Source organism: Perca flavescens, chromosome 6, assembly GCF_004354835.1.
Source record: "Perca flavescens isolate YP-PL-M2 chromosome 6, PFLA_1.0, whole genome shotgun sequence".
Classification (NCBI taxonomy): domain Eukaryota; kingdom Metazoa; phylum Chordata; class Actinopteri; order Perciformes; family Percidae; genus Perca; species Perca flavescens.
Genome location: NC_041336.1, coordinates 5,143,674 through 5,159,380, shown reverse-complemented (window position 1 = coordinate 5,159,380; position 15,707 = coordinate 5,143,674). Strand labels below are relative to the sequence as shown.

The following is a 15,707-nucleotide window of genomic DNA, read 5'->3' as shown; positions in this document are numbered from 1 at the left end:
CTAATACTGTATCTGAAGTCTCTTTTTATATAGACCTTAGTGGTCCCCTAATACTGTATCTGAAGTCTCTTTTATAAAGACCTTAGTGGTCCCCTAATACTGTATCTGAAGTCTCTTTATATAGACCTTAGTGGTCCCCTAATACTGTATCTGAAGTCTCTTTTATATAGACCTTAGTGGTCCCCTAATACTGTATCTGAAGTCTCTTTTATATAGACCTTAGTGGTCCCCTAATACTGTATCTGAAGTCTCTTTTATATAGACCTTAGTGGTCCCCTAGTACTGTATCTGAAGTCTCTTTTATATAGACCTTAGTGGTCCCCTAATACTGTATCTGAAAACAGTTAACCCTATGCAGTGCACCCATCCATATGATGCACACTGCACACATAATTTGGGCGATATGAATGTAAGATGATTGCAGAAGTGACACTGATCTGTGTTTGTGTTCATTATTTTTAAAGAATTGGCAGAGCAGATTCCGAAAACAAATCCAGTGTGCCAGGGTTTACATTTTTATGATGTAAAAAAAAAAAAGCAGAATCGGCTCCAAATATCGGCTCAAGAAAATCGGCAGCCCGTATCGGTCATTGGCTAAGCCTGAAGAAAAACAAAAAAAATGAAAAAACAAAAAGGTATCCGCACAAAAGAATCCATCCCGTCGACTGTGCAACTTTTCTTTTCTGTATGAACTTTTTCAATGTTTTTTTCGTCTTTTTTTCCACTCTTTTGCCCCATGTTTTGACCTTTTAGTCACTTTTTCTGATGTTTTTGTCGATTTTTGGGGTTTTTCCGCCTTTATTTTGACAGGACAGCTAGCCGAGAAAGGGGAGAGGGGGAAGACTTGCAGGAAATCGCCACACCTCGGATTCGAACCCCGGACCTCTGCGTCGAGGCATAAACCTCTCAGTATACGTGCGCCCGCTCTACCCACTGGGCCAACCCGGGCCACATATAGAAACTTTTTGAAAACGGGTCCCCGAGGACAGAGTGCAGGTTAACCACCACAACCAATTAATATGTAAATAAAGCGCTCAATATGTATATATTTAAACATTTCTGTCTTAAAATGCGTTAAAATAACATTTATTGGGGTTTCTTAAAAAAAAAAGGCAGCATGTTTTATTTAAAGTAACTGGGTGATGACGTCATAAGAGGGAGTCCCTCTTATGACGTCATCACTGAATATCTGCTGCTGAATACATATTATATTCAGCATCATACAGAACAATGGTGGGCGGCTCTGATCTTTACGTTTAATAAGCACAGTGCTTAACTTCATGAAAAATGTAACCTGCAATTTACACTTTCAGTGTAATCTTGGGTAGACAGTTCTGGTTGCCAACAGTGCGTGACATGCAGGCTCTGCACGCACAGCCAACAACCAACCAATCACAGTCAATGTTGATCAATGTACAGTACAGGCCAAAAGTTTGGACACACCTTCTCATTCAATGCGTTTCCTTTTTATTTTCATGACTATTTACATTGTAGATTCTCACTGAAGGCATCAAAACTATGAATGAACACATATGGAGTTATGTACTTAACAAAAAAGTGTGAAATAACTGAAAACATGTCTTATATTTTAGATTCTTCAAAGTAGCCACCCTTTGATTTTTGGTGGTGGTGTGTACGTGTGTGTGGTGTGTACACCTGTGTGTGTGGTGTGTACGTGTGTGTGTGTGTGTGTGGTGTGTGTGTGTGTGTGTGTGTGTGTGTGTACACGTGTGTGTGTGTGTGTGTGTGTGTGTGTGTGTGTGTGTGTGGTGTGTGTGTGGTGTGTGTACGTGTGTGTGTGTGTGTGTGTGCGCGTGTGTGTGTGTGTGTGTGTGTGTGGTGTGTGTGTGTGTGTGTGTGTGTGTGTGTGTGTGTGTGTGTTTGTGTGTGTGTGTGTGTGTGTGTGTGTGTATATGGTGTGCGTGTGTGTGTGTGTGTGTGAACATGTGTGTGTGTGTGTGTTGTGTACTAGGGGTTGAAAAAACACCCAAACCTCTAGTCTGGGCAGAATTTCTGAAAATGTGCTTATTTAAAGTGCTGGAGGCATTTTGTGATTATTTATATTATACAACATTTCTAGGGGTATTAAGGGGTGCTGAATCTAAATCTGCTGTATATGAAGCTCAAAAATGTCCCAAAATGCCTCAAAATTGAGAAATTCAAAATGGCCACCACCGCCAGATTGAAATCTATTTTTTTCAGTAAATCTTTTTAACTAAACAAAAAGGTACAAACATGAAATAAATGTGCTTTTGTAAGTTTTTAACATCAATTTAACATCCTGTCCCGATTAGATCAAGTGTCAATAATCAGCTTGAAAAATCATACAAGTATAGAGAAAAAGGTGGTCATTAGTGATAAAGAAGTTGTCAATCAAATAAGATCCAAAAGCAGGAAGATCCATGGGTCATGCTGATATTCATTGAACTATAATGAATATCCCAGTAGAAGTTACAGTGACAGCTTATGCGAAGTCCTCTTCAATGTTCTGGCAAGTGTTGTCAAGTTTCCCGCAGTTGCATGCATCTATACGTTCCATGCGACTCTTTCTGAATAGAATAGATTAAATGCAATTGAACGATTACAACCAGTACAAGTACAGCTACATTGGAATACTTAATCATATTTATACATTGTTGTACACAATGACCAACATCAGCTAATTCCCTATTCACCTTATTCAGCCCCCGCCCATTTTTAAAATGTCTTGGCTTCCGCTTTGTCTTTAAACTTCCGGTCGGCTAGCTACGGCTAGTTAGCTACATTGAAAACCCCGGCGAATTAGCATGGAGAGGCTAACATGGAAAGAGACGAAAATCATCATATAAAGATCGGATGGTGGGATTATACTTTGCCACCTGAGGCTAATGAACTCCACCGAGTGGGTAGAGGACATGCGGCGGTGGCCTCAGGTGTCATACGGGGATATTCTTAAATTATTGTGCGCTATCGATGGGGCGGCCATGAAAAATTACAAAAGCACGGAGGCTTATAAATATCTACACAGTGGAAAGGTTGGTCGTGTTTTGCATTGCGAGGTTGAGGAATATGTTTTTATGAAAGTTACACGAAGCATTACATTTCAAAAATAATTTATAATAAAAAAATAAATAAAAAAAAAATAAAAAAAAGAGTCGCTCAACCGGAAGTTCAAAGACAAAACTGAACAAACATGGCGCCCCCTTGTTGACGTGCAGAATAAGGTGAATACACATACTGGTCAAAAGTTTTAGAACACCACAATTTTTCCAGGTTTTTATTAGAATTCATGCAGTTCCCTTTTTCCCGCCATTTGTATTGCAACACATTACTTTCTGCAGTACAATACTGTTTATATAATGCTCACGAGGGTACGGTACCACAGTGTGTTCCAACAATACTTGTATACAAACAGAGGGAGGTTGTAAGTAATCCAGACAAGTTGGAACAGCTGTGGGAATTGGTAGCACCTACTTCCAAAGCTTGATCAGCCTCCATTGCTGCAGAACAGCTTTACATTGTTTACCCATTTCTTGTTTTTCCTGAAAAAGGCCTTTTTGTAACAATACTGAAATTAGAGATGGCCCGATACCATTTTTTGCTTCCCGATACCGATTCCGATACCTGAACTTGTGTATCGCCCGATACCGAGTACCGATGCAATACCAGTGTGTCATATATTTGATTATGTTTTAACAGCTGTATACTACTATCCCTGTATGGATGTGATATGATTTCTATCTTTGTGAAACATGAACAAAACACAAACAATGAACGCCACAGAACTTTCTTTAATTCTCCAGTTTGACAGTCAGTTATAACTGAAAAAGAACATAAATAATCTACTTTAACGTAGATTTTCTTTAGGGCTTTATTACGCGGTATCGGATTGGTGCATAAACTCCAGTACTTCCTGATACCAGCGTTTTAGGCAGTATCGGAGCAGACACAGATACTGGTATCGGAACATCTCTAACTGAAATGTACATTATTTTTCAGTTTTGGGTAACCTTACCTTTTTTTTTTTTTTTAACCTCAGGCAGTTCACCACTTACCTTTGTACCATTTCAAGCTATTCATTGGACTTGAACTGCTAAAATTTCAATAAAAAACAAAAAAAAATTGGGGTGTTCTAAAACTTTTGAGCATTGGCCGAGGCATCCCTTGTTACACCCACATGAAGGGAACTCCCTGCAGGCTTTAGGCATAGGTGGCAGAGACGTTAGCCGTGGCACTAATTGACCTTCCTTGTGCATCCATCCCATTTCATCCACTGGAGGAAGATCAGGTGGCAGGTGAGCTTGGTTCCAGATTGTCGCTTGATAGTGTGAAGGCACGATAGGAAACGTCACTGTATTGGAGGTTGGAGTCTCTTTGCCAAACAACTTCACTCTTGCTTTGTTGCATGTATCAACCTCGGGGCACACCGTACATCTCACGGATGAATTTCTCGGTTGAATTCACAATATCTTCTGCGAGAGGGCCCTTCCCAAGGCCAGTAAACTTGGCGGGATGTTGCTCCAACACCTGCCAGTTTTTGTTTTCTTTCCGTGACTGCTAAACTGAGACACACTATCACAGCCAGCGATGGCGTGGAAGGCAAGGAGCGTGTCCACTTGATCATCAGAGAGTAACTTGCGAATGTCACGTACTGGAAAATACTTTGGATCCTTTGATGTCCCAGCTTTCATGTAGAGATGGTTACCTCCAATTCTGACACGACTATTGTGTCCATAGGAGCCTGGATGCAGTGCAAAATCAGTCGTGTATCAGCCTTCCTCGTGGTCAGCACTCAAAGAGGAGATTTCAAGTTCTGGATCTGATGACTTGACAGTGGTGGCTTCAGCAAACCCACCTGATACTACAACCACTGGCTCACAGGGGTGTGACGAGACGCTTACTCAACGAGACGAGATTTCCTCGTCGAGGTGAAGAGTTGTCTCGTGAGGCGATGCGATGTCAGCGTGATGGAGCGTGGAGTTACTATTGAAGATCCCCCGCCACTTTTAAATCATTTGTGTGGCAACATTTTGGTTTTCCCGCGGAAATAATAAACGGCGAAAGAGTGACAGACAAGACGAACGCGATATGTAAACATTGTAAGAAAAAAAAACGCCGTATACCGCGGCTAACACGAGCACGATGCAAAAACACTTACAGCACCACCACAGCTCTCTACTAACTACTAGTTACTAACTACTAGTTACTAACTACTAGTTACTAACTACTAGTTAGTAGTACGGCATTTTTTTCTTACAATGTTTACATATCGCGTTTGTCTTGTCTGTCACTCTTTCGCCGTTTATTATTTCCGCAGGAAAACCAAAATGTTGCCACACGAATGATTTAAAAGTGGCAGGGGGGGGGGATCTTCAACAGTAACTCCACGCTCCATCACGCTGACATCACATCGCCTCACGAGACAACTTTTCACCTCGACGAGAAATCTCGTCACGTTTTAATCTCGTGAGGTCTCGTACAACGAGATCTCGTCACACCCCGACTGGCTCATATTCTGGGCTGCGTTCTATCAGGTGGTTTGAGAGAAGTCGAGCGAGATCTGCTTTGTTCTCTTCCAGTGCCATGAAGCTCGACCAGTCTGCTGGAAGTGGAACAGAGTCATTCACGATCTCTCTGCGTACTGGTCGGTGGCGCCGTTTATGCTTCTTTCTTTGTGCCTGTTTTGATGGATTCGTCATGGTACCTGGCGAAGACTACATCAACCCTCTGGTACTTCTCTGCCATCTTCAACAATGTGTCAGCAAACTTGTTGGTAGAGATGGCCCGATACCACTTTTTTGCTTCCCGATACCGATTCCGATAACTGAACTTGCGTATTGGCCGATACCGAGTACCGATCCGATACCAGTGTGTCATATATTTTATTATGTTTTAACAGCTGTATACTACTATCTCTGTATAGATGTGATATGATGTATAACAGCTGTATACTACTATCTCTGTATAGATGTGATATGATGTATAACAGCTGTATACTACTATCTCTGTATAGATGTGATATGATGTATAACAGCTGTATACTACTATCTCTGTATGGATGTGATATGATGTATAACAGCTGTATACTACTATCCCTGTATAGATGTGATATGATGTATAACAGCTGTATACTACTATCTCTGTATGATGATATGATGTATAACAGCTGTATACTACTATCTCTGTATAGATGTGATATGATGTATAACAGCTGTATACTACTATCTCTGTATAGATGTGATATGATGTATAACAGCTGTATACTACTATCTCTGTATGGATGTGATATGATGTATAACAGCTGTATACTACTATCTCTGTATGATGATATGATGTATAACAGCTGTATACTACTATCTCTGTATAGATGTGATATGATGTATAACAGCTGTATACTACTATCTCTGTATAGATGTGATATGATGTATAACAGCTGTATACTACTATCTCTGTATAGATGTGATATGATGTATAACAGCTGTATACTACTATCTCTGTATGGATGTGATATGATTTCTAGTGCGGTGTGTACACGTGTGTGTGGTGTGTGGCGTGTGTACACGTGTGGTGTGCGTGGTGTGTACACGTGTACGTGTGTTGTGTACATGTGTGTGTGTACACGTGTGTGATGTGTGCGTGTGGCGTGTACACATGTGTGGTGTGTGTGTGTGTACACATGTGTGGTGTGTGTGTGTGTGTGTGTGTACACGTGTGTGTGGTGTGTGTGCTGTGTGTGTTAAGGGCTGTTGAAACGAATTCCGAAAGTCAAATATAATTCGAATAGTAAAAAATAAAAATAAAAAATAAAATCAGTACTATTCGAGTGGGATTTATTTCATAGCTAGGTTGGCTAACGTTAGCCGTTAGCTAATCTCCCTCTTCTCACATCTGATGAACATTAAGTCTGTTTGCTAAACTGCTATTAAGGATTTTAACTGCTATCTTTTCTCTCAGTTCTTATAATTTTTGGCACTGGTGCCAAAAATTCCTCTATGCTGAAAAAAATACAAAACAACCATAGTAACATTTGGGATTGTAGCGTGTGCTCTAGCCAGCCCTAGTCAGTTCAGTGATGACTCAGTGATAAGAGCTCTGCACCATTAACACAAACAGGCTGACGCAACTTCAACACGACTCATTTTGGGAAGTCCGCACTCACTTCTAGAGAAACCACGAAAGCTCATTTCAATCTTCTCTGTCACCTGAAACACACAAAAAGCTGCACGATTTATGACTAAAAACCCCAAATCACTCAGATCACTTCCTCGCTGAGATCGCAATCATGTAAATCGGCCGAGCTGAGCACCGACGGTCTGCAGCACTTGTAATATTTTGTATTTATAAAATACAGGAGCCCCGTGCTAAAATAAAATAAAAAAAGGTTTGGGAACCACTGCTATAGGGCAAATTTGGTTTTTGCTGCCGAAAGACTCAGATCATTATTCTAAGTGTGTGACAACATTATGGGATGGATTCCTACAGAGACAGACCTTTTTTTAGCTCCGAAATCACCATCACCAAACCCACCAGACTCCATGTAAATAATCAGGACTTTTAGCGTGTATAGAGCCAGCATATCTCCACCAGACTCCATGTAAATAATCAGGACTTTTAGCATGTATAGAGCCAGCATATCTCCACCAGACTCCATGTAAATAATCAGGACTTTTAGTGTGTATAGAGCCAGCATATTTCCACCAGACTCCATGTAAATAATCAGGACTTTTAGCGTGTATAGAGCCAGCATATCTCCACCAGACTCCATGTAAATAATCAGGACTTTTAGCGTCTTTTAGTGCCAGTTCACCTCCTGGGCACTGCCAGGTGCTCTTGAGCAAGGCACCGTAACCCCGCCCCACCCACCCCTCAGGACATCTCTTCATTTGTGCATGAATAGGTCCTGAGCATGTGTGGGTGTGTGTATATATATCAGGCCTGTGTGGAGTGATTTCTAACAAAAACAGAGTTTAAATTGTAATTTCTCCACTGGCGATCAATAAACAGTATTACTTATTATAATAGTATGTAAAATTACAAAAGTTACAGGAAAACACATCAAAATAGATTCATAAAAAATACAACACAAGGTTTATTTCATGTCTACAGAACAGGAAATGTTTGACTGGTTGGACAGTATAAAATATATAAATAAAGAGAACAGGACACAACTTTTCTTTCTATTCCCTTATTCGTTCTGTTTTTTCGTCTCTATCTATTTCTTCACTTACACTGTATATGCACACACGTTTGTCACACAGTGGCCCCCGTGTGCTGACGTGCACTAACATGTGCAAGTGGCACGGTAACTGGCCAATGAAATGATGATCATTATAGCGTTTCAAGCTCTAAATCCACAAAATAAACTAAATATCGCACACTTATTCGATATATTGCGATAACGATATTGAGTCGATAGATCTTGCACCCCTACTTTTAATGAAGTGTGTTTTAGGATTATAAAAAGAACTGTTTATTTGCATGGAGTCTGGTGAGTTTGGTGATGGTGAGCCTGAGCCTGTCAGCGGCAAAAACTGAACTTTTAGCAGACAGAAGGCCGTAACACCATGATGATGTCATGATGCACAACTACTTCCTAAAAAAAAATAATAATAAATCACAGAGGAAACACCAGCAGCAACAGCTGAATGGCAAAGTTTTATATCTCCTATTTAAAATGATTGTTAGACTCAGTTTAGGCTGGAACTTAACACCAGTATTTCTGTTATTTTTATCAAAATGTTTAATCACTTAATTTGTAAAAACAATATATATATATATATATATATATATATATATATATATATATATATATATATATATATGTATATGTATATATGTATATATATTCATTAAAAAAAAAGGTCCTCTAAGTTGTTCAGCTGCTTTTTGCCTCCTCGTGCTCTTTAGTATACATTTAAGATGACTTAAACTGATTAAGTAAATTAACTAAATGTGTTATATAAGCTTGGTTGTCGTGTCTTTTGCTGCGGACTCCACTGCCAGTACCCAACTACAGACTGAAACTAACACATCCTGGTTTAGCTAACGTAGCTAATAACAGCTTGTCGTTCGTGTCAGTGTAAAAGTCACAGCATAAAATTAAACTATCTTGAGTAAAAGCCGCGAATAATCAAGTCCCAACTTGCACCGTCACGCCAAATTCCATTACAGAAACATGACACTTTAAAGTAATCAATCTTTTTGAAGGACGCACACCAGACAAATCACGACTTCAAGTACGTAGAATGCATAGTTTGGTTATATTATTCAAAACGGCAGAGCTCAAACTCTCCACAAAAAAAAAAAGCAATCCTTAAAAGACAAACTTTTCTTTTTTTTTTTTTCTTAAGTGTAATGTTTAGGTAACGTAACGTCCGTTATGAGCCCCGAGAGAGGCGTGAGGCAGTTTAAAAGCTTTGATAGTACTTTAATGAGTCACCCTTGAATGCCGAATTTCTCAGAAGAACAAATACAGTTGGCAAAATATCTTAATTTATGCATTTTCTTGTTAAATATATGTGTTGAAATAAGGAAGGCGAAACTGCCCGATTTTTCAGCGGAGTTCGGCGGGACGTTCTCTCCGCGGCTCTAGCAGGGTGACAGCTACGTTCACGCAACATAGTAAACAAGCCAACTTTAGCCCTCTTAGCTAATGCTTGCTACTACGCTAACGATGTATCGGAAATGGACAACAAGAGGCAACAACATCTTCCGCTAACGCTACACACCAAACTAAAACCAGCCACGTTGTTACGTTGCTCACTTTGAATGCCACCGACGCTAAACAGAGCCCTGCGTAGGGGCAGCAGATAACGTTATCTCGGAGCCTTGACGTGCCCGGGCAAGGCCTCTCTTCCTCCGGGGGAACTCTCCTCCTCCTACCGCCGTCTCAGACTTACCCTGGTCGAGGTGATGTCCATCATAACCTCCTGGAAAGCGGCTGTTTCCTCGGCCTGTCGCTGGGTATGCAGCGCTATCTTCTCGCTAAACTTTCTGGGGTTGGAAGCCCCGGACCCGGCGCCCGAGGTGGGTCCGGGTCCACAGCCGCCTGTACCCGTCGCAGACATCTTCGCCGAGCTGACGGGACGACTTGACGTAGTGGAATGATTTTCACCGCAGAGAGGCGGGAAAGCGAAGAGCTCTCACTCCGCACTTTTAAGTTTTTTGTGGACGATTTCGAGTTATTTTTTTTTACACTTCAATGCTTTTTTTAAGACACTTTTTTTGAGGGTTTTTAAACACGTTTTGAACACCTTTTTGAGGCTTTTTGGACACTTTTTGAACGCTTTCTAAACACTTTTTGGAAACTTTTTTGAGGCTTTTTGGACGTTTTTTTGACGTATTTTAAAAAAATAATTTCTACGCTTTCGACATTTTTCCAATGCTTTACACGCTTTAAAAAAAAAAGAAATAATTACGACATTAAACTGTGTCGCTTTTTGACTCTTTCATTTCACTTTTTTACGCTATAGCATTTTCTACATCATCCCAAATGATTCATAAAAAATGCTAAATCACTGCGAAAAATAACATAACAAAGTCCATTATGACATGATTTAATTACATTGCTTTATTTCTTATTAGAAGGCCAAATACAACTTCTTTTGCAGAAGTGCCTAATTGTTTTGGTAAAAATATTAATATATTAATGTCAATTTATATTTTTATGTGCTCTAGATTAAATAAAACCAAAACAGTTTTGTTGGGTTAGAGTTACAGATTTCACATCTAGGCCCAAAATATAAATATGAAAGGGGAGAAGAGATTTGTTTGTGTTGGTTTGGTAACAGCATCTGTAGTGCAGAGCGTGCCAGGTGTGCACGCCCCACTCTCAGAACCATGTTATTATCTCAACCGCAGAGTGAGTCATCTTGTCCAACACAGACGATCTCTGCTCCGCGGGAGAAAGTGGCAGCGCGCGCCCTACCGTCACATCTCCGTTACTGCACGCACACCGAAGAGTCTACACCACCGGAGTCAACTTCCTGAGTTATATTGATTCATGCGTCGTGAATTAAAATGTGATTAATTTATGAATCCACGTTTTAGGGGTGGTGGCTAGAAGGGATACAGCTACGGCCGGAAGTTACGTAAAATCTAGGCTGATAGAAATAATGTAAATATTATTTAAGTTGGTTGTATGTATGTCTTCGTGTGTGTGTGTGTGTGTGTGTGTGTGTGTGTGTGTGTGTGTGTGTGTGTGTGTGTGTGTGTGTGTGTGTGTGTGTGTGTGTCTGGCTCCACCCTTGACATTACATTTTATTTCCCTGGTGCTGTTGTCTTAAACTAGTTTTATCCTTATTATAATTAATTACTCCATAACTTTCCACATGTTCTGTACCAAATCAATACTAAACATTTATTTATATATATATATATAAAGATTATATATTATATATATAATATATATAAAGATTACATATATAGATATATATATTTAATATTTAAAAAGTGATTTATTTTTAAAGGAAGTGTCAAACTTCTTTCAGTGTTGTCATCTATTTCGTTAAAGTCATAAAGTAATGACAGGGTCATTATTTCTTTATTTGCTTACTTTTCAAAGATGGTTTTGTAATTTTATTACATATTATTATTATGTACCAAACACCAGGTAGGCCTAAATCTTTCTAATTAATTTCCTGGCCTTTCATTTTTGTGAATAATGCGTCCAAACGTTTGATTTGAAAGCAACAAATCTGAGAACAAAGAGCCATAATCACTGTATGATCTGAAAAACTATTTTATGTTTTGGATTCACTCTTTTCACACGTTTCATCACAGTACAAAATATAACATATTTTTACACATTCAACACAACGATTAGGCTTAAAAAAAGGACTTTGGATCAAACACTTTGGTGTTATAATTACAAAAATACATGTGTTTTTTAGTGAACCTTTCTAACACACATCGCTGTCATCACATGAACAGACCATAATCAGGATTTCTGCACTTTTTCTACCGCTTATAAAATCCCATTAAAGCAAATGGAATGAGGATAGACAGTCAGACAGACACACACAAGGACAGACAGACAGACACACACACATACACACAAAGACAGACACACACACACACACACACACACACACACACACACACACACACACACACAAGGACAGACAGACACACACACACAAAAAGACACACACAGAAAGACAGACACACAAGGACAAACAGACAGACACACACACATACACACACACAAAGACAGACACACACACACACACACACACACACACACACAAGGACAGACAGACACACACACACACACAAAAAAAGACACACACATAAAGACAGACACACACACACACAAGGACAGACAGACACACACACACACACGGACAGATAGGCAGACACACACACACATACACACAAAGACAGACAGACACACACACACAAGGACAGACAGACACACACACACATGTGGACAGATAGGCAGACACACACACACACACATGGACAGACAGACAGACAGACACACACACACACACACACACACACACACATGGACAGATAGGCAGATACACACACATACACACACACACACATTCAAGGACATACAGACACACACACACACACACACAGCAGTGTAGTAAATTCAGTGAACAACAACAAGCAGCTCATTGTGTTTGTCTCTTCAATAAAAGACTTCTTCTCAGCCGGAGGGAAACGAGGGAAACGTTCCCGTCCGAGAGAAGACAAAGAGTTTCTCATCAAAAGAAAAACAGAAATCTGTAATATTCTCACTTCTGTCTCCGGCTTAAAATAACACAGCTTTTGTAGCTGTGAAAATGTGTCCACATTTAATACAAAACACATACAAAACTTTGTTATTTTAACTGCAGATTTTTGCAACGGTTTGTTTTGGGAATTATTAACCAACGGGAGATTGTAAAAATATGACTATTACGACTATTTACGTGAGAAAACAACACAACAAGCTAAATGCATGATTATTTAACACCATTTAAGTGATTTATGAAAACGTAAAAAAAAGCACACACACACACACATATGTTCTGCTTCCAGCTTCTTCAATGAGCAGATTTGCTTTTTTTTTCTTGTACATTTTAGAAACGTTATATTGTGTCTATCTGTGTCTATGTGTGAGGGGTATGGACTGTCCTGCTACGGATGCTTTGCACACGGCACCAAATTCCGAGCAGCTTAGCTGCATGGTAATAAAGTATTAAATCTTGAATATCTTAAAACCATAGCTGAAAACACATGGTATGGTATGGTATGGTATGGTATGGTATCGTATGGTATGGTATCCTATCGTATGGTATGGTATGGTATCCTATCGTATGGTATGGTATCCTATCGTATGGTATGGTATCCTATCGTATGGTATGGTATCCTATCGTATGGTATGGTATCCTATCGTATGGTATGGTATTCTATCGTATGGTATGGTATCCTATCGTATGGTATGGTATCCTATCGTATGGTATGGTATTCTATCGTATGGTATGGTATCGTATGTATGGTATGGTATTCTATCGTATGGTATTCTATCGTATGTATGGTATGGTATTCTATCGTAAGGTATGGTATGGTATTCTATCGTATGGTATGGTATGGTATCCTATTGTATGGTATTCTATCGTATGGTATGGTATGGTATCCTATCGTATGGTATGGTATGGTATCCTATTGTATGGTATGGTATCCTATCGTATGGTATGGTATTCTATTGTATGGTATGGTATTCTATTGTATGGTATGGTATGGTATCCTATCATATGGTATGGTATGGTATCCTATCGTATGGTATGGTATCCTATTGTATGGTATGGTATCTTATCGTATGGTACGGTATGGTATCCTATCATATGGTATGGTATGGTATCCTATCGTATGGTATGGTATCCTATCGTATGGTACGGTATGGTATCCTATCGTAACGTATGGTACGGTATGGTATCCTATCATATGGTATGGTATGGTATCCTATCGTATGGTATCCTATCGTAGGGTATGGTATGGTATCCTATCATATGGTATGGTATGGTATCCTATCGTATGGTATCCTATCGTATGGTATGGTATCCTATCGTATGGTATCCTATGGTATGGTATGGTATCCTATCGTATGGTATGGTATGGTATCCTATCGTATGGTATGGTTTCCTATTGTATGGTATGGTATGGTATCCTATCGTATGGTATGGTATCCTATCGTATGGTATGGTATCCTATCGTATGGTATCCTATGGTATGGTATGGTATGGTATCCTATCGTATGGTATCCTATCGTATGGTATGGTATGGTATCGTATGGTATGGTATTCTATCGTATGGTATGGTATTCTATCGTATGGTATGGTATCCTATCGTATGGTATGGTATCCTATCGTATGGTATGGTATTCTATCGTATGGTATGGTATCGTATGTATGGTATGGTATTCTATCGTATGGTATTCTATCGTATGTATGGTATGGTATTCTATCGTAAGGTATGGTATGGTATTCTATCGTATGGTATGGTATGGTATCCTATTGTATGGTATTCTATCGTATGGTATGGTATGGTATCCTATCGTATGGTATGGTATGGTATCCTATTGTATGGTATGGTATCCTATCGTATGGTATGGTATTCTATTGTATGGTATGGTATTCTATTGTATGGTATGGTATGGTATCCTATCGTATGGTATGGTATGGTATCCTATTGTATGGTATGGTATCTTATCGTATGGTACGGTATGGTATCCTATCATATGGTATGGTATGGTATCCTATCGTATGGTATGGTATGGTATCCTATCGTATGGTACGGTATGGTATCCTATCGTAACGTATGGTACGGTATGGTATCCTATCATATGGTATGGTATGGTATCCTATCGTATGGTATCCTATCGTAGGGTATGGTATGGTATCCTATCATATGGTATGGTATGGTATCCTATCGTATGGTATCCTATCGTATGGTATGGTATCCTATCGTATGGTATCCTATGGTATGGTATGGTATCCTATCGTATGGTATGGTATGGTATCCTATCGTATGGTATGGTTTCCTATCGTATGGTATCGTATGGTATCCTATCGTATGGTATGGTATCCTATCGTATGGTATGGTATCCTATCGTATGGTATCCTATGGTATGGTATGGTATGGTATCCTATCGTATGGTATCCTATCGTATGGTATGGTATGGTATCGTATGGTATGGTATTCTATCGTATGGTATGGTATCGTATGTATGGTATGGTATTCTATCGTATGGTATGGTATTCTATCGTATGTATGGTATGGTATTCTATCGTATGGTATGGTATGGTATTCTATCGTATGGTATGGTATGGTATCCTATTGTATGGTATTCTATCGTATGGTATGGTATGGTATCCTATCGTATAGTATGGTATGGTATCCTATTGTATCGTATGGTATTCTATCGTATGGTATGGTATTCTATCGTATGTATGGTATGGTATTCTATCGTAAGGTATGGTATGGTATTCTATCGTATGGTATGGTATGGTATCCTATTGTATGGTATTCTATCGTATGGTATGGTATGGTATCCTATCGTATGGTATGGTATCCTATCGTATGGTATGGTATCCTATTGTATGGTATGGTATCCTATCGTATGGTATGGTATTCTATTGTATGGTATCCTATCATATGGTATGGTATGGTATCCTATCGTATGGTATGGTATGGTATCCTATTGTATGGTATGGTATCTTATCGTATGGTACGGT

General features: G+C 39.4%; 1 protein-coding gene across 4 annotated transcripts in view; it reads right to left on the bottom strand.

Moving 5' to 3' along the window:
* LOC114557972 (CREB-regulated transcription coactivator 2-like) overlaps positions 1-10,099 on the bottom strand; it is a 43,827-nt gene extending 33,728 nt beyond the window's left edge. For all 4 annotated transcript variants that reach the window (XM_028581747.1, XM_028581748.1, XM_028581749.1 and 1 more), the window contains exon 1: positions 9,879-10,099. In XM_028581747.1, coding sequence (XP_028437548.1) covers positions 9,879-10,046 — 168 coding nt within the window. In that variant the 5' untranslated portion in view covers positions 10,047-10,099. The remainder of the gene's footprint in view (positions 1-9,878) is intronic.
* Between the last annotated feature and the right edge of the window lie 5,608 nt (positions 10,100-15,707).